Source organism: Gymnoscopelus braueri, assembly GCF_963280865.1.
Source record: "Gymnoscopelus braueri genome assembly, chromosome: 6".
Lineage (NCBI taxonomy): Eukaryota > Metazoa > Chordata > Actinopteri > Myctophiformes > Myctophidae > Gymnoscopelus > Gymnoscopelus braueri.
This window is the reverse complement of record NC_137607.1, coordinates 6,193,932-6,221,162: the sequence shown is the minus strand read 5'-3', so window position 1 is coordinate 6,221,162 and position 27,231 is coordinate 6,193,932. Positions and strand designations below refer to the sequence as shown.

General features: G+C 41.6%; 3 protein-coding genes across 6 annotated transcripts; 1 reads left to right on the top strand and 2 right to left on the bottom strand.

Annotated features, from left to right (window-relative positions):
* Positions 1–4,807: 4,807 nt before the first annotated feature.
* Positions 4,808–13,315, bottom strand: LOC308087198 (uncharacterized protein). 3 transcript variants are annotated; one of them, XM_080430915.1, is made up of 7 exons: positions 13,274–13,315; positions 12,854–12,953; positions 8,418–8,519; positions 7,602–8,264; positions 6,862–7,082; positions 5,490–5,792; positions 4,808–5,157 (listed from the first exon to the last, which is right to left on the bottom strand). In XM_080430915.1, exons 4-7 carry the CDS (start codon positions 8,252–8,254, stop codon positions 4,865–4,867), a joined length of 1,470 nt encoding a protein of 489 aa, XP_080287041.1. In that variant the 5' UTR covers positions 8,255–8,264; positions 8,418–8,519; positions 12,854–12,953; positions 13,274–13,315; the 3' UTR covers positions 4,808–4,864. The 3 variants fall into 3 exon arrangements, with proteins under 3 accessions (XP_080287041.1, XP_080287040.1, XP_080287042.1); XM_080430914.1 differs by lacking the exon at positions 13,274–13,315 and adding an exon at positions 13,130–13,258; XM_080430916.1 differs by lacking the exon at positions 13,274–13,315 and adding an exon at positions 13,130–13,258 and having other exon boundaries at positions 5,511–5,792.
* Positions 13,316–13,708: 393 nt separating this feature from the next.
* Positions 13,709–19,141, top strand: itpa (inosine triphosphatase (nucleoside triphosphate pyrophosphatase)). Its single transcript, XM_080431107.1, has 8 exons — positions 13,709–13,800; positions 16,348–16,405; positions 16,505–16,569; positions 16,935–17,008; positions 17,110–17,141; positions 17,734–17,846; positions 17,938–18,014; positions 18,753–19,141. Exons 1-8 carry the CDS (start codon positions 13,738–13,740, stop codon positions 18,895–18,897), a joined length of 627 nt encoding a protein of 208 aa, XP_080287233.1. The 5' UTR covers positions 13,709–13,737; the 3' UTR covers positions 18,898–19,141.
* Positions 19,142–24,285: 5,144 nt separating this feature from the next.
* rangrf (RAN guanine nucleotide release factor) lies at positions 24,286–25,890 on the bottom strand. Of its 2 annotated transcripts, none has more exons than XM_080430902.1 (2): positions 25,815–25,890; positions 24,286–24,974 (listed from the first exon to the last, which is right to left on the bottom strand). In XM_080430902.1, exon 2 carries the CDS (start codon positions 24,957–24,959, stop codon positions 24,387–24,389), a length of 573 nt encoding a protein of 190 aa, XP_080287028.1. In that variant the 5' UTR covers positions 24,960–24,974; positions 25,815–25,890; the 3' UTR covers positions 24,286–24,386. The 2 variants fall into 2 exon arrangements, with proteins under 2 accessions (XP_080287028.1, XP_080287029.1); XM_080430903.1 differs by having other exon boundaries at positions 24,286–24,960; positions 25,823–25,860.
* Between the last annotated feature and the right edge of the window lie 1,341 nt (positions 25,891–27,231).

Below are 27,231 nucleotides of genomic sequence, written 5' to 3'. Positions count from 1 at the left end.
GTATGACGAGAGAAAAAATATATATATATACAAAAGAGGAAAATGAAGGAGGGGGGGGGGGGGGGGGGTAGGTTAAGACTTAGACAGGGGCCATTTTCGAATTGCAGCCTCCTGAAGGTGTATCTTTAGGGCAGTTTTGAAAGTGAGTAGGGTTTTACACTCCTTTACTCCTTTTGGTAGGGCATTCCACATTTTTGATGAATAGCATGAGAACGAGTTCATACCCTTAGTTGAGCCAAATCTGGGTTGAACATGATCAGTGGAGCTGCCTCTGGTGTTATGATCATGGACTTCATTAACATTTTTGAAGTATTTTGACAAATACAGGGGGATCCCTGTATTAGCTCATAGAGTTAAAAGGTACAGCTACGTGAGCGCTATTTGAAAATAGCCGATCTGCTATTTTCAAACGAAATCTTGAAAAATGTGGAATATTTTTTTAATAATTCAACAAAAGTCTTGTCTGGGGCTGGGGGGGGATCCCTGGCACAACATGAGGGTCCTTAATGCGACGCACTGTGAGCTTGTAGAGCTGCTATTTAAAAAATAAATCTTGGACGAAAGTGGAAAATGTAGAACATTTTTTTAAACACAAATCTTGTATGGGAGTCCCTGGCATAAAATATTTTGCAACCACTAGTTTAAACAACATTACAAGCAACTTCACAGAAAAACAAGCCCAAAGTCGCTCATACTAAGCGGACATGGCAACACTGCCTGTGTCCATCCCTCTCTCTCGTCCGGGTTAAAACACACACTACTACTCTGAGTTCCTGCAGATTGTTTAAAAAGGCCCATAAATGCTGGTTTGAGATTATAAACAGAAAAACGTTGTTTTTAACTAAACACAAATAGACTCCCAATGAATTAATGACACACCATGAATTCCACAGTGTTTTTACAGGGGTTAACCCTGGCAGAGGTCAAGTAAAGTGACCACTTAGTGCCTGTCTAGTATTATAACCATGTCTTTCATTAGCAGGTAAGAGCTGTAAAAACAAACTGAAGTGTTTCTGTGAGGAATACACATTCTAAAAACAGAATAAGGCTGCATGCCAGTCTTTCATCCATGACAGCCTGGCTAGCATCCACACTACTGACACACACACACACACACACACACACACACACACACACACACACACACACACACACACACACACACACACACACACACACACAGAGTTATGGAAATAACTGGTCCCTGACATTGGCAAGTTGGTTAAAGCAAAGAGATGTCAGGTGTCTGGAAGCAGCATGTGATTTAGATGACATTTCATGCTGGCTACACCATGTAAATTTGCCATTTTGGATATTTTTGAAAATATAATAATGGTAATCAGGTAGTTAGAGGCATTAATAATCATATATGTGTTAAAAACGTATAAATGTATCAAAGCTGCTTCTTTTATTTCTCAGGAGCTTGCCCAGTGAAATCCTCAGAGTTAATTGAACTCCGAGCGTATTTAACCCATTCAATCCGGGAAAGCATCTGTGTCATTTTAAGATTTATTTGGCTATTCAAAAATAGCAGATCTACAAGCTCATAGTGCGGCACCGAGTGCCGCACTATGAGCTTGTAGATCTGCTATTTTTGAAAAATCATGGCAATTGTCTTTACAAATGTCTTCTAAATCCTAACAGTTTTCTGAAACACTTGTGTTGCTATAATATGTGGTTCTCTAACTTTTTTATGTCAATATTATATTACAATATTATATTACATATATATCTCTCTCTATATATAACACACACTCAATAAAATAACAGGTGGTATGTGTGTGCCCGTGGTGGCTGCCCACCTCAAGCCACCGTTGGACCAATGTGGCCCTCAACCCAAAATGAGCCTGACGAGCCTGGTCTAGCTGCTTCTCAGATCTCAGATTCTCAGATATTGATACCAATACGTTTGTACTTTTACTCAAGTAAATTTAGAATTCCGGACACACTTGTAACAGAGTACTTCTACATTGCAGTATTGAAACATTTGAGTACTTTTTCCACCACTGGCGACGTGTGAACCCACCTTGAACCAGAACATCTTGGAGCCATTCCATCGCATGGCCATGTGCTGCCAGGACATGTACTCATTGGCACGAGCCCTCGTCTGCAGGCCAGCTGGGTACCAGAAGTCAGGGGTCTTGTTAGCTCCAATCGGAACCTCTCCCTCCGCTATATAGCTCTGAGATGAGGTTCCACGTTTGTCGGTGCCGTTTGACCGGGACGAATATTTTCCACTTTACATGATTCTTACCCCTTTCCGCACATCGTATCCAAAAAGTAAAGGTTTTCTGCAATGCTCTCAGATGTTTTAACTTCTAGCGCCAAAGAAAAATCTAACTCACGGGTTGAAACAAGTGTTTAAATCACTTAAAATGTTAGCCTGTGGCCAGTCAACCCCCGTCCGCATGCGCAGTACTGCTCCCATAAGATTGCATTGGGAAACATGGCCACAGGCTAACATTTTAAGCGATTTAAACGCTTATTTCAACCCGTCAGTTAGATTTTTCTTTGGCGCTAGAAATTAAAACATCTGAGAGCAGTGCAGAATACCTTTACTTTTTGGATACGATGTGCGGAAAAGGGTAAGAATCATGTAAAGTGGGAAATATTCCAAAATGAACAGGTGACAAAGATTAAAACGAGACCAGATCAACTTGAGACCGCGTCTACTGTTGTCCTAGTAACAGCAGATGTTGTCCACGGTGAAAGAACGCGTAGCTGTTCTCGTCAATGCCTGTTTTTAGTTTTTTTTCATATCACAATGCCAAAACATACCGATCTGATTCTTGTTTGGATGAAGAAACGTCAGACAGACGAACACTCACGTTGCGTTGTGGACGTCGCTTCTCCGTTGGTTGTGTTGTTGTTGAGAAACAGGAAGACAACCACTCCTTCCTGTGTCATGCCTCACCACCACAACTACAACCCATAAATATGATAGTTAGCCTACAGTACTCACACACAATGAGAGTGTTGCTCTTATAAGGAGGATGCAGGCTAAAGCACATCATGGCACTGGCAGCAAGCAAGCCTACTCTGGGGAGATCATCTCCACTGGACATTATATAATGGACCTATTACGAACCTGGATATGAGCAGTAGAGGACTATTATGAATGGTTGAAGTATGAACATGATTACATGCAAAAATGAGTCAGCATAGAAAACAAGGCTAGGCTATAATGATCTGAGAATGCATCGGTTATAGGCTAGATCTATATAGGCTGTATGAGGATATGCCTAACTTATACATAGCAAATACTGTGATTTGCGTACTGTGTGTATGGAAAAAAGTAGTTTTATTGTAACAGCAAAATCATTGTGTTTTTAATAACAGCTATGTATGACCCTGTGAACATTTTGAAAGGTCAGTAAAAACAATAACAATAACTGAAACAATATGTTTGACTTTGATCAATGTCCTTTAAGCCCATATGGGCTGCCTGGGCAACAGGAAAGATGCATGACACATGTCATGTAATTATTGGCAGAAAATGTTCATTAATTACAAAAATGGCAACTCTACAAGGACACACCACTGACACTGACTTGTGAGCTTGTAGATTATTTCTGTGTGACATAATTGTATGACTAAAGTATAGAATAGGGCTTAAGTGGTCTAATCAATCAATATACTAATAATTACTTGTAACACACCATGCAGTTTGCCGTTTAATGTTCTTCAGATCGCTAGCAACCATTCTGAACCATTTTGTGATAGAAAGCATGAAGGCATACTGTATAATAATATCTCACCACATCACCTTCTTCACGTGTTAAACTGTCGTTCTACAAGTCCCATCATATTCTCGCTGTCTCTCTCTCTCTCTCTCTCTGCCAAGTGTACTGACCGACGCATTCCTTTATTTATGTTTCGTCAACGTGACGAGGTAGCGACGCGTTGTGGGCTTGTAGATCAGCTGTTATGTGTTTGGGTGGGACTCCGGGGCCACTTGGGGACCTGTGATTCGGATGATAGACAAGCCAGTGGGCCAATCAGGTGATTGTCTGAATAGCCTGAATAAAATAAGTTTTACAATTTGCGGACCACCATTAACTCTTTAACTGCAAGAGTTAAAACATGGTCTATAGCTGCCCTTTGCCAGCGATTTCGAGCGTTTTTTTACAAACCTTAAAAAAAATCATAGAATATTTATCTCCAGTATGATCGATCCCCTGATCGCATTAAAAGAAGTATCCGAGTCTCTTTGGGAGGGGAAAAAGCGTGCAGCTGCGATCATCCGTTCCATAGTTATGGGCAGTTGAAAGTAGGTTGTTTTCGCCAAAAAGCAACAAACAGAGAAAAGGCAATTTTTTCAGAGAAAAGGCCAAATGGTGACTCCCAGGTTAGCGAACAGCGCCATCTAGCGGGAAAACCACTGAAAACACACAACTCATCAATGGCAGTGCGAGCCTCGGGTCAACTGACGAGTGTACTCGGCAATGGCAGTCAATGAGTTAACCCTTTAAGACCTGAAGCCGATTCTACAAAATGTCTTCTAAATCCCAACAGTATCCTGAAAAAAAAAACGTATGTTTCTATATCAGTGGTGCTCAAACTTTTCCATGTCAAGGACCCCCAAATTTATATGTATTTGGCCGCGGACCCCCATCTCAAAATATTTTGTTCAAGGACCCCCCAGAAGCAAAGATTTGAGTTAAAAATGTTTGCTTGAAAACAATACATATTCAAAGATTTGCACACATTTTCACAATTTTTCAAAAATAGCAGATCTACAAGCTCATAGCGTGGCACTCGGTGCCGCGCTATGAGCTTGTATATCTGCTATTTTTGAATAGCCAACGTGTAAAATAATGCTTTTTAGCTCAAATCAAAACGTGACACAGATGCGTTCCAGGTCTTAATGGGCTAATGGTTCGGCCGACTGGGCAAGTGTCCGGTATCCCAGATGCCCGATGCCACAATCTTTACAGTGGAACGGTTTTAGTTTCTCTCCATGGCGGACACGCCGGTGTATCTTGAGGGCACATGGCACCTCAAAACGTTTATGACACTGCGTGCAGTGATGGTTTTTCTCTCTTTTTTTGTGTCTATTCCGCCTTATGTGTTCATGGAGGTAGATCTGAGATGTGAAGGCGGATGGACACTCAGGACAATAGAAGGACTGAATCTGGGAAGAATGGGACCTCACTCCTGAGAGAGGAGAGAAAGATAAGTGGAGAGAGAGTGGGGGAGAGAGAGAAGAAGAGAGAAGGGGGGAGACAGGTTAAAGATGGTGGGTACAGGTACAACTTGAAAAGCTTCCATCATCAAACAAGTCCCTTGTTTGGGAGCACTATGTTTATATAACATGTTTAATATAATTATTTCTCTTTTATTCTCCTAATTTAGTCATTATTCCAACTCCCAGTTTCCCCCCACACATGTTTAATCAGGCTTTTGTGTGCACCCCAGAAAGTTTTTAAGGTGCTGTATTTAATATTTGCTGCATTGCTGCAGGTGTGCTGGTGGATGGAGAGCTGTACCTATGTTTAACACTGACTGACCTCCACTGGTCTCCTCCAAATCATCACCGTCTTCAGTGACTTCAGTGTCAGATTCAAGCTCGACTTCAACTTCATAGCAGTGTGAAGAGATGTCTTCATCGTCAACTTCACTTTTCACTGCTAGTAATGTCAACATTGACCCATCAGGCTCCTCTGGTCTTTGAAGTGGCTCCTCCTGTTCCTCTTTAATGTGTGGAGGCTCTGGTTCCTCCTGGAGCAGACTGGGACTCTGCTCCTGTTCAGGAGAAACCTCCTCTTTACACACAACCATGTGCAGGATGTCTAGGAGCAGAAAAAAAACATGACAGTCAACAGTTTTGAAGTTGCTTGATTTAATATTCAATTTATCAGACAAAATGAATGGGTTTTCTATCTGTGGCACAACAATATGGCCCCCACTGCTATAGCTGCTGATATGTGCACACGGTGCATTATTTCCCTCAGACATGCAAATGTAAAGGCAGCCTTCATGTACTGAGCGAACAACTGCAAATTGTTTTGAGCCTTCTGGGGGCTGCTGCCTTTCAGGACAAAGAGTTCCAAACCATGTTGCTGAACTGATCTCTATTTTTCTAATAGTTTATTTAATTTGAACTAATTTATTTAATTTGAACTAATTCTGTTATAGTTTGAATTTGTTCAAGTGTTTTTTATTTATTATTTTTCCTTTTATTTTTTTATTAAAAAAGGTAGGGCGAGTGATTTTCTTTGTTTAAAATTGTTGTTTAAAAAGTGTTATTAAATACTTGCTATAAAGAGTATTTATTCAGTAACAGGAGTCTCCATGTCTCTCTAGCTCTTTATTAAACAGAACATGCATTTTCAGGTCGGGATACCAATTTGACAAAATTGGAACTGGAACACTATACAAATGAAGCTGATAAATGGGTACTCTCTCCTGATTGGCTGAAAATGTATCACCTACCTGAAAAAGGTCATATTTGATCACATAATCCGCCTTTATTTGACCTCTCAGTGATAAGAGTGATGAAAGTAGCGCTGCTCAATTAATTACATTTTACTTTAACTTGTGCTTTCAACCAGTATGAAAACAAGACCAGGAGACCTGGTTCTGCCAGACCCAGAATAAATTCCTAGTACGTAACACACCTACAAACCTCTTTTATGCCCATGTATGGACAAAAGGGACAGACCGGTCCCTTTTATGCCCATGTATGGACGAAAGGGACAGACCGGTCCCTTTTATGCCCATGTATGGACGAAAGGGGGACAGACAAAGCCTCATGTAGGCCGACCCCCTGGGTCTGGCAAAAATGGTATTTGCTGAATTACTGTTGTGGTTTACTCGTGTCATGTGAATCGTGTCTACGTGGCAGAGAAAGTGGCACACCTGTGTTGCTGCTGGTCTGGGGGCTGTCCATGCTGGTGCCCAGCACCGCCGCTGCCTCCTTCTTCTCCTTGGCTTGGGTGCTCTCATCATTGCTGTCACTCTCACTCAGGTCGTCAAAGCCAAAGTACTTGATTTTGTAGCTACTGCTGTGGTCCTCCTTATCCTCGAAGCCAAAGAACTCTAGCTTGGTCTCCTTGGTCTTATTCTGGGTAGGCATGAACCTGGTAGAGAAGACACAGATAGAGACCGGTGGAGGGGTTACTTACTGTATTTTGGGTTTATTGACTGCAGGGAGGGATGAGCAAGTCAATCAGGTACTTCAGACACATGGGAGAAATGAGGCACGTGCAGCTATGGACCATCATCAGATAAACAAATGGCTCCAGAGTCGGTGGGGGACGATTGCCCACCTCAAGATACCATACTATTGACAAAGTCACAGATTTTGTGAAAATGGGGAAAACAATATTTACCTATAATTACCAGACAAAAAGGGCTCCGTTACAAAATTTTAGGTGTCATTCAAAGAAATGTAGAAAGGAACATATAAAGTTATTAAAAAGATGACTTTAGGACCATGTCTCCAGTTGAAAAATATACGTACAGAATACCTATCTAGCTTTAATACTACAGCATATACGGAAATATCACAGAAGAGCTCAGTTTTATTTTTGTGAGCAAAAAAAGACGGTTAATCTACAAAACATGAGACAGGAGAGAAAGACTTAAGTGCCCTTTACCGGGTGCGTTTCGCCGCCGCGTTTCGCCGCCGCCACATCCAACTTTTTGCTTCTCCTACGTCCGTGGGGGCAGCCGGGGTGGCCAAGTCGCGCACGCTGCAGTGACGGGTCGTGACCGACAGGCTGGACGGGTACATGTCAGTGTAGTCCCACATGCTCTGCCTCCCCTTGACAGCCAGTACTGCTGCAGTATTAGACGTTGCGCTGGCAGCCGAGACACTGTAGACTTCAGGGGATACCACTCTAGGCGGCTGGCTGCTGCTGTCCACTGTGTCGGAGGAGGCTTTGTCATCCCTCCCCCGTGGGCCTCCCCAGGCCCACGGGGGAGGGATGTTGTCCACAGGACGTTCGGCAGGAGATTCCGCTGGAAGCTCCTGCTCCACATTTTTTAGTCCTTCGGTGTAGAGTCCATCTTGGGCGGACGAGGAGGACTGGGAGTCCCTGCTACCTACAGACCCGACATTAGAGTCTTTACCCAGGCTGCTGGAGTCCATACTGAGAGCCGAGGACAGCCGCTGGATCTTCACTGAGTTCCAGTCATCAGAGGCGGTTGTCTCTGTGATATAGGAGACCATCATCGTTGGTTTCAAGTTGCTGTCAGGTGTGCTTCTGTACGATGTCTGGCTGTCCTTTACCACTTTCTGTACAGACATTTGCTTATCTCTAGGTGGATATGAAAATAATTAGGTGCATAGGAGGTGCATGATATTGTTTTTTTGAAACCGATACCAGTATAGATAACTTCCTACTTCTCAAGACCGATACCCGATAATAAATGCAAATATATATATATACATATATTTAAAAAAATCATACTTATATATTCTTGAAACATTTTGAATCTGGTCCTTTGTATCCTTGAAGAAGAAGAACTTTAGCTTGGTCTCCTTCTCGGCCTTTATCTGGGTGGGCCGGAACCTGGTAGAGGAGACACACAGAGAGACCGGTGGAGGTGTTACTTATATTGGGGGTTATTGACAGGGAGGGATGAGCAAGTCAATCAGGTACTACAGACAAATGAGAGAAATGAGGCACGTGAAGCATATGGACCATCATCAGAGAAACTAATGGCTCCAAAGTCGGTGGGGGACGACTGCCCACCTCAAGATATCACACTATTGACAAAGTCATGGATGGATGTCCTATGCACTCGGAAATTAATGCTATTGGTTGGGACCAGACCGGAGTGCTCTCTGAGCGATCTAAGATGGAAGCTGTATTAACCCATTAAGACCTGGAACTGTGTCATTTTTAGATTTGAGCTAAAAAGCATTATTTTACACTTTGGGCTATTCAAAAATAGCAGATATACAAGCTCATAGCGCGGAACCGAGTGCCGCGCTACGAGCTTGTAGATCTGCTATTTTTGAAAAATCGTGAAAATGTGTGCAAATCTTTGAATATATATATTTTTAAAGCGAACATTTTTAACTCAAATCTTTGCTTCTGGGGGTCTCTGGAATAAAATATTTTTGATGGGGGTCCGCGGCCAAATACATATCATTTTGAGGGTCCTTGACATGAAAAAGATTGAGCACCACTGATATAGAAACATACGTTTTTCAGAAAATTGTTGGGATTTAGGAGACATGTAGGCTTCAGGTCTTAAAGGGTTAAGAACCTGTGAAGTCAATACCGCCCCCATCTGGCGGAGTCAGGTTAGGGACCAGAGCCGGGGGGTGGGGAATGAATGCTATTGGTTGTGTAACTTGTCAATCAAATCATCACAAGGTAGCCACGCCCCTCCTACAGTAAATAAATTGACTTTATCATCAATTTTAAAATAAATGGGACCATAATTTACCAAAACGCATATCATGGTGATTGAAAGAAGACTTTAAACTAGCAATTGAAAGCATAGTATTTATGACAATGTTTATTAAGGTAATGAAATCAAGTGAGACTACAGGCCATTCATGTGAACCGTCTCTTCCTTTATAGCCTCAATTTACAACTCGGAAGCTGGCCCCTTGCTCACAACACAAGACCGGGAAACCGGGAAGAAACTAGAAAAAGTGCACCCCGAGACAATCAGGACGGAATATGAAAAATCTGACGGATCCGTCTTGATCACTTGACTACAGGAGAGAAATATAAAAAAAAAGTTAAAACTAGGTTAATGTTTACACAGATCGGTGCAGTTATAGGTATAAGGGGCCTGTTATAGCGCCACCATGAGGCTGATTTGAAAATTCAAGTGGCATTTGTTCCTTGGCCTAGTGCGAATGTATGTGCATGCAAATGTAGAATGTTTGAAATGTGTGTGCGGAAATTGCACACTGTGTTCATGATTTGAGGCATTTTGTTCAAAACGGAGCACTCCTGCAAACTTCGGAAGCCAATCTTAACAAATCAGGAGGATGGAATATGAAAAAAATCGTTTAATGACTATAGAGATACTGTGTACCTGTGTGTGTGTGTGTGTGTGTGTGTGTGTGTGTGTGTGTGTGTGTGTGTGTGTTGAAAAAAAATGTTTTGCTAAAATCGGCCTCCTGGTGGCGCTATAACAGGGTCATATGAAACCCTGAAAGGAGACCTGGTTCTGCCAGACCCAGAATAAATTCCCAGTACGCAACACACCTACAAACCACTTCGAAAAGCATATATCATTTTAGGCATTTGGTGTGGAGCATTTTATGTATAGGGGTATTTGGTTGTAGATTTGTGTATAGGCTAGACCAGCAAACCTCTGGGAATCTGCTAAAACATCAAACTTTGTTCGATTATACTGTTAGGGGGGAACCTGAAGGTGAGGCAGGCCGGTCTTCGTTTGATAGGTTTCGAGAACCTATGGGGGAGTCCAGTAGTTGATGAGCTTAACTTAACGTACTTATTTCTGGATATTAGAAATTGAAGGTTAGTCATTGATCTAATTGTAAGCTTTGTGTCTTACAGTATATATAGCATCTGTCTTTGTACTTGTGACATAACAGTGATGTCATGAATAGTCCCCTATGCCTATTTACTCATGCCAGTGCCTGAGCTTAATCTGAATGGCCGGACTTCACATGACGTGTCAGCCTGTGTCTATGCCCATGTATGGACGAAAGGGGGACAGACTTTTATAAGCCGGACTTCACATGACGTGTCAGCCTGTGTATGCCCATGTATGGACGAAAGGGGGACAGACTTTTATGGCTGGGGCCTAAGGGCAAAGGGGGCATGCCCATGTATGGAGAAAACAGGTACAAAACATGTCCATGTATGGACGAACGGGGGACAGACTTTTATGGCTGGGGCCTAAGGGCAAAGGGGGCATGCCCATGTATGGAGAAAACAGGTACAAAACATGTCCATGTATGGACGAAAGGAGATTCCAGATATTAAAAAATCACACCCTGTGTGAAGTGGGCGGTGTCTTGCTAGCTAATCACAATACTGAATGGAGTCAACCAATCATGTACAAAAAATAAATACATTTATTGAAACACTCTTTATGATGGACGGAACCATAACTTGAAAAAAACCAATTTATGTTTTTTTTCAAGTTATGGTTTCTTATTATTATTCACAGTCCTGAATAGACTGTGATTGGCCAATCACAGCGCAGGATAATTGTACAAATTTCCTGGGCCCAGATCACAGCGCAAGATATTTGTACATTTTTCCAAATCTCACTTATAGGGGCGGTTTCTCCGCCCAAAAATAGAATCTAAGAGTTGCTTGCGGCTAGTCCAGGCTATGGATGTACATAACCGACCAAATTCTAAATAAAACATCCTACTGCAAATGTGTGTTTATCTTTTGTGTTCAATTCATATTACTACCATTACCTTTCTGGGCTATTTTGCACAATAATGTCACTGCCTATAGTGGCAGCTAGCAACTGTATTGTATGTTTATGTGACAACTGACAATAAACACCTTGAAGCTAGAAAAGGGGAAGAAAGAGAGAGACAGACAGTGACACTTAAGGCGGCTTTCCATATACATGGACTTACCTAGCCCAACCCCACACCGCCCACCACAGCAACGGTTTCCACTACAATGAAGTGGGTAGAGTGGTGTGTAAGTGGTACTAAACTGGTGCCTAAAAAGTACCCAGTCTTGGGTAGGTCTGAGCTGGGCTGAGCGGGGCTAAAGCTGTGACTGCTACTGATTGGTCGGCTCACAGCTGTGTCTGTCCACTCAGGTCTCTGTAAAATGTAAACACTACGGTAGCAGTGTTGCCATGTCCACTTATTATAAGCGACATTGGGCTTATGTTTCTGTAAAGTTGCTTGTAAATATTGGTAGTACTTTTACTCCACTACAATTATCTGAAAACGTATTAGTTACTAGTTACTTTTCAGATATAAATGATTACATTATAAAACATACATTAACCACTTAAGCCCTATTTTATACCTAGGCTATTTGAAAATAGCCGATCTACAAGCTCACAACGCATCGCATCATTGTAGATCTGCTATTTTCAAACATTTTAGTACTTACTTTTGGTACCTTAAGTACATTTTGATACCAATAGTTTTTGTACTTTTACTCAAGTAATTCCAGACTTTCACTTGTAGATGCTTCTACATTGCAGTATTGATACTTTTACTTAAGTAAAACATTTGAGTACTTTTTCCACCACTGCTTGTTTCTAAAATGTAGTTGATTATTTGGGGCTTGTTTCCATATGTTGTTGAAACCAGTGGTTCTTAAACATTTTCATGTCAAGGACCCCCAAATTAATATGTATTTGTCAACATTATATATGTAAATATATTTTTTAAATAGCAGATGCACACACTCACAATGCGTCGCATCGCTACGCGTTGTGAGTTTGTAGATCTGCTATTTTCAAATAGCCGTAGATAGTCGCTTCTTTGGGATTGTTTTCATAGACCTGATTGCTTATTTTTTTCTGCTAAACCTGGCAACAATGAATGTGCGACGATACACGCTAATAATGTTTTTTATATAAGTGATGGCAACGTGTTTAGACACCACACAGGTCTTCCCAACAATAGCGAAGATTAAAGTCAGGGTGAACATGGCCAAATAATAACTTAAGAGCCAAACTAGCTCTGAGGAAGCACGCTAGCATTTAGGCTAACCCTGTAGCCTGAGGCTAAGTTGGTGTGTTAAAGAAAGGGGCGTTGATTTCCTTCGGGAGGGGAGGGGAGGGGAGGGGAGGGGAGGGTGGGGATTTTGCGAGTGGGGAATTTTGTGCAATGGAAACGCAAGACATTTTGAAGCGGTGCGGTGCGGTTCTGGACTGTACTGGACAGTGTCGTGCTTAAGCTGTGATGGAAAAGCGGCTTTACTGAGGTCTGGCTGGTCTTCATGTTCCTCCTGTTTCACTGAAACGGGTCTGGATGGGTCTGGAATGTTCATTCTGCAGCTGAAGTCTGGACTCCACAGAATCTGGAATGATTAAATGAGTTTAGGATTCATTAAGAGGAGAAACTCCTCTTACACTCAACTTCAACAATAACAGACATTAAGGAAGGATTCACTTATTTGGTTAACAGCTTGTCAACTGGTCAAGATACTGTATGTATCACAGAGCACTTCATGAATATTCAATTGTAATACACAACCTTTTTCACTTCAAGCAGCCCAGCAGTCTTGAATATTATGGAGACGGTCGTGCAAAGACAATCTCAGACACAAGTTACACAAAGGTTTGTTTTACTGCAAACTTATTACATTATAACACAGACTTTCGTATCACGTTCACTCACTCCTCTGTGTTTGTTTGGCTCTCCCGTTTCACAACACATTCCTTGGTTTCACACCGGAGGAAATAGAGGGACCGACACTAGAGTTGCCAGTTTGTTTGCGAGAGATAAAATAAGCAACCAGGTCTATGAAAACAAGGCAAAAAGAAGCGATTAGAAATAGCCGATCTACAAGCTCACAACGCGTTGCAATTCACGCAAATGTTTAAGAACTACTGGATTAAACTAGCCTGGTAAACCTTTAACAACATTAGGAAGCAAGCCCAAAAAACCACAACCCGCGCCACAACTACCAATATTTACAAGCAACTTTACAGGAAAAAGAAGCCCAAAGTCGCTTATAATAAGCGGACATGGCAACCCTGCCGGAAGTGTTTTCGCCGGAAAAGTCTGGTGGTCCGCCTCTGTAAATGTTCCTGAAGAAAGTCGAGGAGGAATGTAAGTTCCTTGAAGAGAAGACAGTCAGCATGGCTGTTCCTGCAGGGAGGTCTGTGGTTTTCGTGACTGGAAACGCCAAGAAACTTGAAGAGGTAAGATTGTATTTGTATTTGTATTCGTGTTATCATCATATTCATATTATTCATTCATTCTAAATAGGTAAGTGTCATGGATTCGAGCATTTAACGTTTGTCCAGAATCCGACTGTTTCCTTCTATGCTTGCTGCTGGTAAATAGCATTGCAAACCTAGAATGTCTGAATGTAAATCCATCCATCCATTCATACATTGATTGCTTGTATTTAGAATGAGTGACCGCCCCGCCCCCCGTCCATTGAGTTCAATGGGCAGGTGGCGCCACCTTGAGAGGTTTTCAGCTATTACTTTCAATGGTGTACTACTATATAATGCTAGCTGTAGTATACAACCCTCGTAGACGTATTTATGATTCTGACGTTTTCAATCTACGAGAGTTGTAGGGTGCACTTCCCATAGTGACCTGGACTTTCTGCACTATGCCCCGTAGACACTCCAAACATTGTACAAAATGAAAATAAAGGTGCTTACCGCTGAGCCCCAAATGTTAACTGGGTCTACGGGGTAGTAGTGTAATGTAATAATCCACATCTTTCAATAAAGAAGTGTTTTAATGCCGTCTGTGGCCGATTCTGTCGGAAGTTCCCAATGGGCGGTAGTGACGGGAAGTGAGGGGGCGCATCCGGTGAAACCCGGAATTGCACTAAATGTAAACAGGAAGTAAACGAGGGTGAAAAAATGGCGTTCGGCCACAGACGGCATTAAAACACTTCTTTATTGAAAGATATGGATTATTACATTACACTACTACCCCGTAGACCCAGTTAACATTTGGGGCTCGGCGGTAAGCGCCTTTATTTTCATTTTGTACAATGTTTGGAGTGTCTACGGGGCATAGTGCAGAAAGTCCAGGTCACTATGGGAAGTGCACCCTACAACTCTCGTAGATTGAAAACGTCAGAATCATAAATACGTCTACGAGGGTTGTATACTACAGCTAATATAACGCTAACTATGTAGTGCAGGGGTCTTCAACCTTTTCAGACCAGGGACCCCCAAACTGATGGGGTGATGGAGCAGGGACCCCCTACCTCGTAGGGTAGGGGGTAGGCCACCACATATATTGTATATTTATGTATACAATTGTGTTTTATATGTATAAACATGAACAAATGGTTGCCTGGAGCCTGCTCATACCCACAGGTTGTCCCAGTAGGTGTGCAAAAGACCTTTTCTTTCTCTACAAAATATGTATAAACATACCTAGCTCAATAAAGAACCTCTCACTCCGCTATACAGCTCCGAGATGAGGTTCTAGGTGGTTACCTTCCAGAATCGGGTGAACGTCCGCCAAGGCTCCGCTGTTTACCCTTTTGTATATGTTGTATCCCAAAACTAATGGTAGATTCCAAGCCGCACGGATGTTTAAAGTTTGGAACGGAGCATAATATTTTAGGTCCGAAGCGAAACTACCCGTTTAAATCGCTTATTTAGTCAGCCTGTGGCCATGTTTCCCATTGTAGCCAAACCGGGAGCAGTACTGGCAGCGGACGTAGGGGGGTTTTCCGGGTTGAATGGGAAACATGGCCACAGACTGACTAAATAAGCGATTTAAACGGGTAGTTTCGCTTCGGACCTAAAATATTATGCTCCGTTCCAAACTTTAAACATCCGTGCGGCTTGGAATCTATCATTAGTTTTGGGATACAACATATACAAAAGGGTAAACAGCGGAGCCTTGGCGGACGTTCACCCGATTCTGGAACGTAACCACCTAGAACCTCATCTCGGAGCTGTATAGCGGAGTGAGAGGTTCTTTATTGAGCTAAAACATACCATGTTATTGTGCATTCAATACTAAGCTATTCAAATATGTCATGTTATGTTTAAAGACAGAGACATTTTTGAAAAAAAAATAACAAAACGTTTTTAAACTATTTTTTTTAAATCAAACAATTTCGCGGACCCCCTGCAGTACCTCCGCGGACCCCCTAGGGGTCGCGGACCCCCTGTTGAAGACCTCTGATGTAGTGCTTCGTGTGTATTTGTTACTGCGATTTGGGGGTCAGGTCCTATCATATCCATTTGAAAGTTCTAGCAGAAAACTTGTATTTACTAATAATAGGATTTTAAAAAATGATATGCTCCCCACTCCTTTGGGGTATTTTTTTTGGGGGGGGGGAGTGGGGACCTTATGTACTCAATTCATAGTGCACATAAAATGACAGACAGATATACACTGCTATGCAGAACATCATATAAACAGTTTAGAAATGTAAAATAAGACATATGTACAGTAAGGGGGGGGGCTGGATTATGCAAAAATGAATTCTCGCCTGCCCTAAATGTAATTCCTGGGGAAGCCACTGCACGATACAGGCACATAAATTGGTATGATTACAGTTACCACTGACTCAACCACACATGGATTAGCGCTACAAATTAGAATGCCACGTGTTCTATGGCTATGTATTTTGTAAGCCTATGTAATATCAGCCATTCTAGGGCTACTGTAAACCCGTCTTCTCCTTCCTCGTTTTCCAAACAATCCTTAGATATCACATGGAAAATATTCACCCTACATTTTACATGTCATTCTTTCAGGTTATTCAGATCTTGGGAGACAAGTTTCCTTACAAACTCATATCCAAGAAGATTGACTGTAAGTAATAGTATACATAATGGTGATGGATAAATGCATTTACTGATAGTCGTAGTGATGGATGGCTATGATTGCTTACTTGAACATGTTCTCATCCAGTGCCTGAATACCAGGGAGAGCCAGATGAGATCTCTATACAGAAGTGTAAAGAGGCAGCATGTCAGGTATGGGGCAATATATATGATCACTTCCCATTAAAACCGGAAAAGCATCTGTGTCATTTAGATTCTAGCTATATCTATACTGTATATATGAGTGTGTGTCACGATCTTCCAAAAATAGCAGATCTACAAGCTCTTAGCGTGTCACTTTGTGCCGTGCTATGAGCTTGTAGATCTGACATTTTTGAAAAATGTGTGCAAGTCTTTGAATATACTGTATATATCCTTTTTAAAGTGAACATTTTTAACTCAAATCTTTGTTTCTGGGGGTCCCTGTAACAAAATATTTTGTTAGAATACTGGATTTAGACGACATTTTTCTCGGCCTCAGGTCTTAATGGGTTAATAATGATATATGAATCCTTCAGATTGATGGGCCGGTGATAGTGGAGGACACCTGCCTGTGTTTCAGAGCCCTGGGGGGTCTGCCTGGGCCTTACATGTCAGTGTACCATCTATTCAATTATTGTATTTTATTCCTTTTTGTTTGCGGTTGTGAATTCATGAGAGACTATAATAGGTTGTCTCATTTTTTTTTTGCAGAAAATGGTTCCTTGATAAACTGAAGCCAGAAGGTAAGATGTAAATATATCCAGTGTTGATTTTGTCGACTAAAACAATGACGAAAAATGTTGGTCGATTACCTTTTTTCACTGACAAAAACGAAATAAAAAGGCTGTATGATGTCTAAAACTATGACTAATTATATTGACAATTTCGTCAACAAATAAAAACTAGACTAAAATGTTATAGGGAGGGACGAGTGGAGAAGAGATCCAGTAGAACTAGGTTGTTGTGGTCTGAAAATAGCAGATCTACAAGCTCACAACGCGTCGCGCTGCGACGCGTTGTGAGCTTGTAGATCGGCTATTTTCAGCATGCAACAAAGTGTAAAATTAGGCATTACGACGCCATCAAGGCACCGCCAACATACATTTTATTTGACTAAATCAACTGTAGATTTAGTCGACTATAATCTTATGATATTTAGTCCACTAAAACTAAAACATTTCAAATGACTAAAATATGACTAAAACTAAATGGATTTTGGAAGACTATGACTAAAACTAAATCAAAATGTGCTGTCAAAATCAACACTGCTCTTATCAAACATAACCACGGTTGTATATCTAAATGTTAATATGAGTTGTAATTGTGTTTTTCCAGGTTTGTACAAGCTCCTGGCTGGGTTTGAAGACAAATCGGCCTGGGCTCTCTGCACCTTCGCCTTCACTGCTGGGAAAAATGAGCCAGTACAGCTCTTCAGAGGGATAACAGAGGTCAAAATCTCCCTATGCCCGTCCCTCTCTCTTTATTTGTCTTTAACCTTTTTTTCCTCATATTCACACATTTTTGTTTTGGTATTTCTAGGGGTCTATCGTGGATCCCAGAGGTCCTAGAGACTTTGGATGGGACCCCTGTTTCCAACCCGAAGGTTATGACAAAACGTAAGCGAGGATGTTGCACGTCCCAGTAATATCACAAGAGGGCGCCAAATGTTAACCAGCCATGTATTCAAGGTCTATGCATCAGTGTTGATTTTGACAGTAAATTCTGATTTAGTTTTAGTCATAGCCTTTTGAATAAAATTCCATTTAGTTTTAGTCATATTTTAGTCATCTGAAATGTTTTAGTTTTTTGTCTAGTTTTAGTGGACTAAATATCATACGATTATAGTCGACTAAATCTACAGTTGATTTAGTCGACTAAAATGTATGTTGGCGGTGCCTTGATGGCGTCGTAATGGATGATTATACACTTGGTTGCATGCTGAAAATAGCCGATCTACAAGCTCACAACGTGTCGCAGCGCGACGCGTTGTGAGCTTGTAGATCTGCTATTTTCAGAGCTCAACACCCGAACACAACCAAGCATAAAATGACCTTTAGTTCTACTGGATCTCTTCTCCACTAGTCCCTCACTAACATTTTAGTCTAGTTTATATTTGTTGACGAAATTGTCAATATATTTAGTCTAGTTTTAGTCATCATAGCTTAGTTTTTGTTCTGTTTTTATCTAGTTTTTGTCAGTGGAAAAAAGGTAGTCGAAGAACATTTTTTCGTCATAGTTTTAGTCGACGAAATTAACACTGCTACGCATTTGCAACAGGGATTGTTCATTGCTTGTGTTTTCCATTTGTATATCCAGTATACAATTTACAGTGTTTCTCCCCTTTTCATCTGCAGCTATGCTGAGCTGCCTAAAGACGTGAAGAACACGATCTCTCACCGCTACCGGGCGCTGGCGGCCATGTCTGAACACTTCTCTAAGTTAAGCAACGACACGCCACAGAAGAAGAAGCAGAAGCTGAAGAAGAAGCAGGAAGATTGAGCCAATCGGAGACAGGCTCTGGAGCTAAATGGGTCAAACCTTCAATCATTACAGGGGGGTAAACATACCTCATTCATTCACATACCGTAGGTTGGTTGTGCATTTTATAAATTCTGAGTGTCTGTGGCAGGGGTCTTCAACGTTTTTCAGGCCAAGGACCCCCTAGCTGAGAGAGAGATGAAGCAGGGACCCCCCTCCTCTATATTGTATAACATTTTGTTTCAGATTAAACTTTCTTTGTTTACTTGGTCTGCTCTTTTTTTCCCTCTACACCTACACCTCTTTGCTGAAAAATAGCCGATCTACAAGCTCACAACGCCGTTGTGAGCTTGTAGATCTGCTATTTTTGGCTAAAGTTCTCCTCAGGAAAAGGGATGCAAGGGTTCAAGTGGTTAAGGTAAAACATAAAAATCATATCACACAAAGATTTGGCGGACCCCCTGTAGTAATTCTGGGGACCCCCGTAGGGGTCCCGGACCCCCTGTTGAAGACCCCTGGTCTATGGTAACATGCTTGGGGAGTCTGCTCCACGAAAGGTGCTGTACGGTATCTAATGCCTATTTTGTTTTTAAATAAACCTTTTGTTAACTAACTAAAATGTGTCTTCTTTTGGTATACGTATATTACAGTTTTAGCTGAACGGAAATCAGGATGTCTTCCAGATAACATGGAAAGAGTGGAAATTGTGGAAAAGAAAGAGTGGAAAAGACGCAGTCAGTGGCCGTTTTGATTTTTTTCTTCCAAGTACTGCCAGCGAATGACTTGGAGGAGCGCATAATAAATTAGGACGGGCTCCCAGGGCCCTGATGAGAGCAGCAGACAGACAGCACTTGGGCTGAGACCGGCTCCTGGGGGTGACAAGAGTACGGTGGGAGTGTGAGAGGACAGGACGAGGGGTTTAGTCCATTAAGACCTGGGACGCATCTGTGTAATTTTTTTAATTTGAGCTAAAAAGCATTATTTTACACTTTGGCTATTAAAAAATAGCAGATATACAAGCTCATAGCGCGGCACCGAGTGCTGCACTATGAGCTTGTAGATCTGCTATTTTTGAAAAATCGACAAAATGTTAAAATTAATATTTATATTCTTTTAAAGCGAACATTTTTAACTCAAATCTTTGCTTCTGGGGGGTCCCTGAAACAGCATATTTTGAGATGGGGGTCTGCGGCCAAATAAATATCATTTTAGGGGTCCTTGACATGAAAAAGTTTGAGCACCACTGATACAGAAACATACGTTTTTCAGAATACTGTTGGGATTTAGAAGACATTTTGTAGAATCGGCTTCAAGTCTTAATGGGTTAGAGAACGAGTGGTGGGAGGAGGAAGAGGGGTTCTGGATTGTTCTGTACAGAGATTATAGCTGGGGAGTCTGTTTTTTTTTTTTTAAACTACCCTGGGGGAGGAGGGTGTCTCAGAGCAGGAACTGTGCCAGCACCTGTGACTGATGCCTCCCAGATGTACGGAAGGAGCAAGAATGCACACATGTACACTTTGTCCTTTGAGGGTAAGTGGAAGTAACAGCAGATCATCGCACAAACAGAGCCATCAGCAAACACTCAAACTAATATACAGTGTATATACAAATAGGTAATGACACTCGAAGAATTACAATTCCCTTACAGTATACTGGCAGACAGTGATATATGTATTTACATTCCTTCTCTCAACCCTTCTCCCTTGAAGCCCTTTTTCTGTTCAGCTGTATTCTATTCCAAATTCCCTCTATTTTCAATTATTTGTACAACACAATCATGAACGGTATCTGCTTCAAATCTACACTCCCCTAAGTCTATGAGAAGCTTTTAAATCTTTAGAGAATTTGACTATTATTAAAAACATTCACAATATGAATGAGCTCTATTAATAACGCTGCCAAAGTGTCAAACTATGTTAGGAAAATGTAAGTGTAATGGTATCATTAAATAGCTGGACCATTTTTTCATAGGAGGCTGTACTTGTAATAATGACTTTGCATAAGCACTGTTACTCAATGATCAAAACCCGATACAGGGGTTAGTTTCTGTAAGGAGATAGAACAAATCTGTGTTTATCAGGGAGCCTCCATGGTCTTCATGAGGCTAATCCTGATCTGAGGTCACCAGAGTTCAAAGTCACCTCATATGATGACATCCTGCAAAACCTCCCCCAGACTGATGTGACCCCTGGGTCAGCAAAGGTCACTGTTTATGTTTATGTATTTGGTGGACACCACAAATCTTCTGCCTAAGTCTAAAAGGGTGACGGGATACAAGATCCTCTTAGCACGCACTAGCAGGCTGAGGAACAGTTTTTTTCCCCACAGGCTATCAGACTGTTAAATGACAGTGAAAAGTTGATGTGCAATAACTGTACTCTGCACTATACACTTTCCTTGACTGATATTCTTGCCTGTGTTTATTTATTGTTGAGTGTTTTAGGTTGTTTTATCATGTTTTCATTGTTTTTATTATTATTGGAGCTTCCGAGCGTAAGTTTTCAACACCTAAACAGTGCATCCAAGTGACAATAAAGTGAATCTGAATCTATTAATTAAAAAAAAGACTTGACTTCACAAGACAACTCATTGTGATTGTTCCATTCAGGGGGTTTCTCTTCTAGTGACATCATCAGTTACAGTCATGGGACACCTTGAATAGTTCCGATACCACGTGCTCCAAAAGTCGTGTTAGTAGGCTAACTCTTCTGAGAGTAAACATCACGTCTGGTGTTTAACATGGTAAACATTCACACAAGAAATTGGCAACCCGCCTGAAGATATATTTTCTGTTTATTAAAGAGCTGGAGAGACCCCTGCTACTAAACAAATACAATACAATGATTACTATCAGAATATAAAACTACTACTAAAAACCTCACCTATCACACCCGAAGATGACATCTGACACACATTTTCTGCCTATTAATTCATCATCTTACCCAATACCCCTACACCACATATATGTAATCATTTGTCATACCCTCAGGGTGTAAAGTATATAATTTCTGCTTAAACTAGTACCTCATACAGTTTGTTGCTGGATCACTTCATACTTTTTTGGTCTTGAGACCCAGAAAACTTAAAGAACCTTTAAGATGAAAACTTAACACACATGTAAATTGCAAAATTATGATAAAAAATTAGCTACTATTATATCATGCAGCCTCAGCAACATATCAGGGTCCCAGGCCCTGAACGTTTAAGAAATGTATTTATGAAACCTCTCCTGGTATTATAGAACTACTGATGTCCCCAAACCCTCACCTTCAGAGAAACAGACAAAAACAACAAGCAACATGTTTATCCGAGGTAGATTATATGGAAAAAGCCCAATTACTTCCATTATGATCATGGTATTGTCTCTAATGAAGGGATGTGGCTATGCTGGGATTACTGAGAGGAAAGGATTCCTTGTCTTTATGAGATCTTGTGCCATTATTATCTCACCAGGGGATGGAAAGGGTTTGATGTTGCCCCTTATTTGTTATCTAAGCTTTACCTGAGCTGGACTATAGTAAAAGACTTGTCACAGTATGCCGTGACAAGTCTTACTGCATATATAGCCTTCAGTTAAAACCTTGAGCATGTGTTGCCTTTCTTTCGTTTCCTTTAATAAGAGCACACGTAGCCATGGATACGAGGGGCTCTGTTTCATGTATTTCTAAATCTAAGAGGGTTTGCTAAATCTTCAAAGAGGCTATAAATGAGGGTCATTTTCTTTGTTTAACATTTCCATAAATTCTGAATTACTCTTGGTGTCTCTCCAAGGTTAGACTTAGAAGAACTGATTATTACTATTCCAACATGAGGCCATTGAACTGAATGATGGAGTCAGTTGACCATATTCCTGGTCAATCCATAATCCTACTGAGATTCAACATCTCAATTTCCACTCTTTATGAGCAAAGCCAAGGTCTTGCTGAAGACATCAGTGGCTTCGTGACTAGTGTGTTCGTTCATTTTATTGCTCCAGATGGAAGCAATACATGGGATGTCAGTTCACCTTTTATGTCTGGCTTTTACTTTGTACCAAGACCATGTGCCTCTTCCCTGTTCTCATCACTATCAAACATCACATTATGATCTGAAGATTAGGAGTATAGTAACCTTTAAAAGGGGGCTGTAGGTGATATTTTATAGTTAAAAACAAGTGTTCTGTTAAAAAGTTCTATATTACGATAGTAATAATCATTGCTATAGATCAGGGGTTTTCAACTGATTTTGACCCAGGGACCACCATCCTGACTAAGAGCAACCTGGGGACCACCACTATTGTGCGTGGTGGGTCCATCATAGACCCACCCCACACAATAGTGGTGGGTGGGGTTCATGCACCACAGGGAGCTGGAGAAAATAGCTATAATATCAATATAATATCTAATAAAATACAGTGATTTTGTTTGAATACTATGGAATATGATTAAGGATTACTGTGATTATGGTAAGCTCACATGTCATATCACACATACAATACAGTAAGAACTCCTGTAAGTTATTAAAAGTAAAAAAAATAAGTTTTAATTTCTTTATTTTTTAATGCATGGCCAGGGACCACCTGCAATACCTCCACGGACCACCAGTGGTCCACGGACCACCGGTTGAAAACCCCTGCTATAGATTGTTTGTCCAATAACAGGTGTCTCCCCTTCTCTTTAAGGGTGCGTTCGGAAATACAGCACTGAGCGCACTGGCCAATACAAACTAATAGGCGAGTGCGCTCCGGTGCGCAATTTCCGAACGCACCCTAAGAAACAGAAAATAAAATTTCAGGTGAGTTACCAATTTCATCCAATCAAGAGAGAACCCCACGAAGGGCATTGATCAACTTTAATTGTATTGTGTTCCAGGTCCAATTTTGTCTCCTCATTTCTTTCTTCCAATTTCACTTTTTTATTCTGTATCCTGTATGAGTTCTCTCTAGCCTGGTAAACCACCCCCCCCTCTGGAAATCTCATTCGAGATTTCCGGAGGGGGGGGGGGTGGTTTACCAGGCTAAGTTCTCTCTGCCGATTGGGTGAAAGTGGTTTCTCAACCAGAAAATTAATTTTTGGTTTACTAAAGAGCTGGAGAGACAGGGAGACAACATTCTGGCTCGAGACACTGATCTCCCAACAAAGCAATGACTTCACAACAATTGATCATCAAGGTGAAAATAACATTTCAGTCAGGTTTTCCCCCCCAATGTATTTTTAAAAAGTTATTATGGGTGCGTTCGGAAATCGCGCAGCGGAGCGCACTCGCCTAGTGGTTTGTATTGGCCAGTGCGATCAGTGCTGTATTTCCGAACCTCACCTATGTCATCGGCCATATTCTCACTATAAGATGTATATTTGGCTACAACAAGTACATAACTTGTCACTCACAAACCGAAATGTATTGACAGATGAGAACCTAAAAGTACAAGTATACTGTTATATTTTAATTAGCCCTGGCCCCTGGGGTCATTAAAGACACCACATTTTACTCCTTTTTGGCACACGTGGAAAAGGGTTTAAGACCACCCCGCTCTAACCAAACAGTCCTGGGTCGTGCAACGTGAGAGACTGCAATAAGCGATGGAAGTCCTGCACCGTCCAGGCTTCTGTAGATTGTTTCCCCGTTCCGGCGGCACTGCTGCTGTCCGGGCTGATGCTCAGAGGGTCATTGAACGTCACCACGAGGTCCGTGGCGAACTGAGGCAGCCGGAACAGGCCCAGATGAAGGGTCACCGTGTTCCGGGCCGCTTCGTTGAATTTAGCCACGGCCTGCGTTCCGGTCAGCATCCAGGCGGAGCGGCACTGTGACATGGACAGTTCGGACCCGGGGAGGGCCACGACGCCGGTCACCTCCAAGGCCCCGGGGCCCAGCGCTTTGTTGCTTCCCGCGATGTCCTCGAAATGGTACTTGGCGGCGTCTTGGTCCTGCACCTGCTCCTGGAACTCCAGGACCTCCACGATGAGGCTCTGGTCGGTGTGACGGTGGGCGAACACCTCCTGGTTGTCCGGGATCTCCCTCAGCTCGCTGATGTCCGTCGCGCCGCGCGGCAGGGCGGCCGACAGCGCTCCGCCGAAGAGAGGACGGCTGCTTTGGACGCTCTGCATCCTGAAGTGAAGCCTCTGAGACGGTAACAGTCGGTTTAGATGGACAAAATGTCAATTATTAGTCTCACACACGAGTACACACAAGACAAGGCGTGTATGAGCAAATGCTTTGCTGAGGAAGTGAAGTTATAATGACAATCACACACCTAATAGGTGACTTAAATACCCAGGACAGGGTTACCATAGCAACCACTAATAACATACCATGTAACATGTCTGTAACAGGGTTACCATGTCAACGGCTGACCAATAACACTATGTAACAGATGACAGTGAAGTGACAATTTAAGGACTTTTAAGAAGAAAAAAAAGAGAAAAAAGAAAGAAGAGAAGAAGACCATTACTGCATCAAAAGTAATCGACAAACTATACTATACAAACTGGTCAAACACATCGCAATGCGAGGCGTTGTGAGCTTGTAGATCTGCTATTTTCACAATATTTATCTGTGGATCAGAGTCAAACTAAATGTAATGCCTCAACTGATTGATTGATTGATTGATTGATTGATGTACTTTATTTAGTAAGACATGAGAACATCAGTACATGGAAGTACAAATTCACAATACAAGGTCTACTAAACTGGAAGACTCATAAAGCACTAAGCTTGTTTAAGATGAGATCCCCATGCACACAAATCATGATGACATATATACACACTACTATACAGAACGTCATACAATCAGCTTACAGGTTACTGGTACTCAAATATGATTATTTTTGAAGGGTCCCCAGTTCAAATATGATTATTTTGGGGGGGGGTCACGGCTTGAAAAGGTTGAGAATCCCTGGTGTAACGCAGGGTAGAACTGGCAACTACCTGCTCTTAAATTGACAAAAGAAAAAGGCACTAACCTGTAAACCTGCAGCAATAAGTCACATTTCACTGAACAGCATGTAGTTTTGCTGCAGCCATTAGCAACAACAAAACACTTCCGGTGAGGGTGGAAGTTTTTTCTTCTATGGAACATAAAGCGTCTCTGCCGTGTCGCTGCTGCCACCTACAGCTCAGGAGATGTTAAGGAGAGTTCTTAACAGATTAGTTTTTAGCCATCGTCAATTCCAAACTATTTATCTAAGTGTTTTCTTTTGTAAAAACTTAAAATGCACCTTCCTTTAGAGTTGTTGTTGTAGTCGTACTCGAGACACTTTGCATTTTATACCATGCATTTTAAAATGTGCGTTATTGTTATAATAATTCTTATAATAATCGCAACAGAGCTCGTAATAAAACGTAATAACGAGACGCCAACTCATGGGAAAACTAATAGAAAACTATCAGAAGTTCGATCTGTCCCTGTTATGCAATGGTAAAATTCCAGCTGTTTCTGGAATAGCCTGTTTCAATAATATATTATAGTATGTCTACCAGTAGCTGTAGTATACAACCCTCGTAGACGTATTTATGATTCTGACGTCTTCAATCTACGAGAGTTGTAGGGTTCACCCCCCATGGACACAGGGACTTTCTGCACTATGCCCCGTAGACACTCCAAACATGTACAAATGTGAAAATAAGGTGCTTAACCCCAAGCCCCAAATGTTAACTGGCTCTACGGGGTAGTAGTTTAATGTAATAATCCATATCTTTCAATAAATAAGTGTTTTAATGCCGTCTGTGGCCGATTCTGTCGGAAGTTCCCAATGGGCGGTAGTGACGGGTAGTGACGGGGCGCATCCGGTGGAACCCGGAATTACATTAAATGTAAACAGGAAGTAAACGAGGGTGAAAAAATGGCGTTCGGCCACAGACGGCATTAAAACACTTCTTCATTGAAAGATATGGATTATTACATTAAACTACTACCCCGTAGAGCCAGTTAACATTTGGGGCTTGGGGTTAAGCACCTTTATTTTCACATTTGTACATGTTTGGAGTGTCTACGGGGCATAGTGCAGAAAGTCCAGGTCTCCATGGGACGTGAACCCTACAACTCTCGTAGATTGAAGACGTCAGAATCATAAATACGTCTACGAGGGTTGTATACTACAGCTAGTCTACCAGCATGATTTAGGGATTAAAACCACATATTAAAACTACGTATGCCTAATACAGGAAGAGTGGGCACCTAACATTGTGGGCACCCTTCTACGAAGACGAAAATACTTTTTTTTTTAAATTTGATGTATTTATGTATTTTTATATATATATATTTTTTGTTCTTTACTAGTCAAAATGTATTTGTATGAAAATGTAGTAAAACACAACATAGCCAGTCACTTTGTCCCATATCATATCAACAACACATCTGGCACAGTGCAGTGGTCCTTA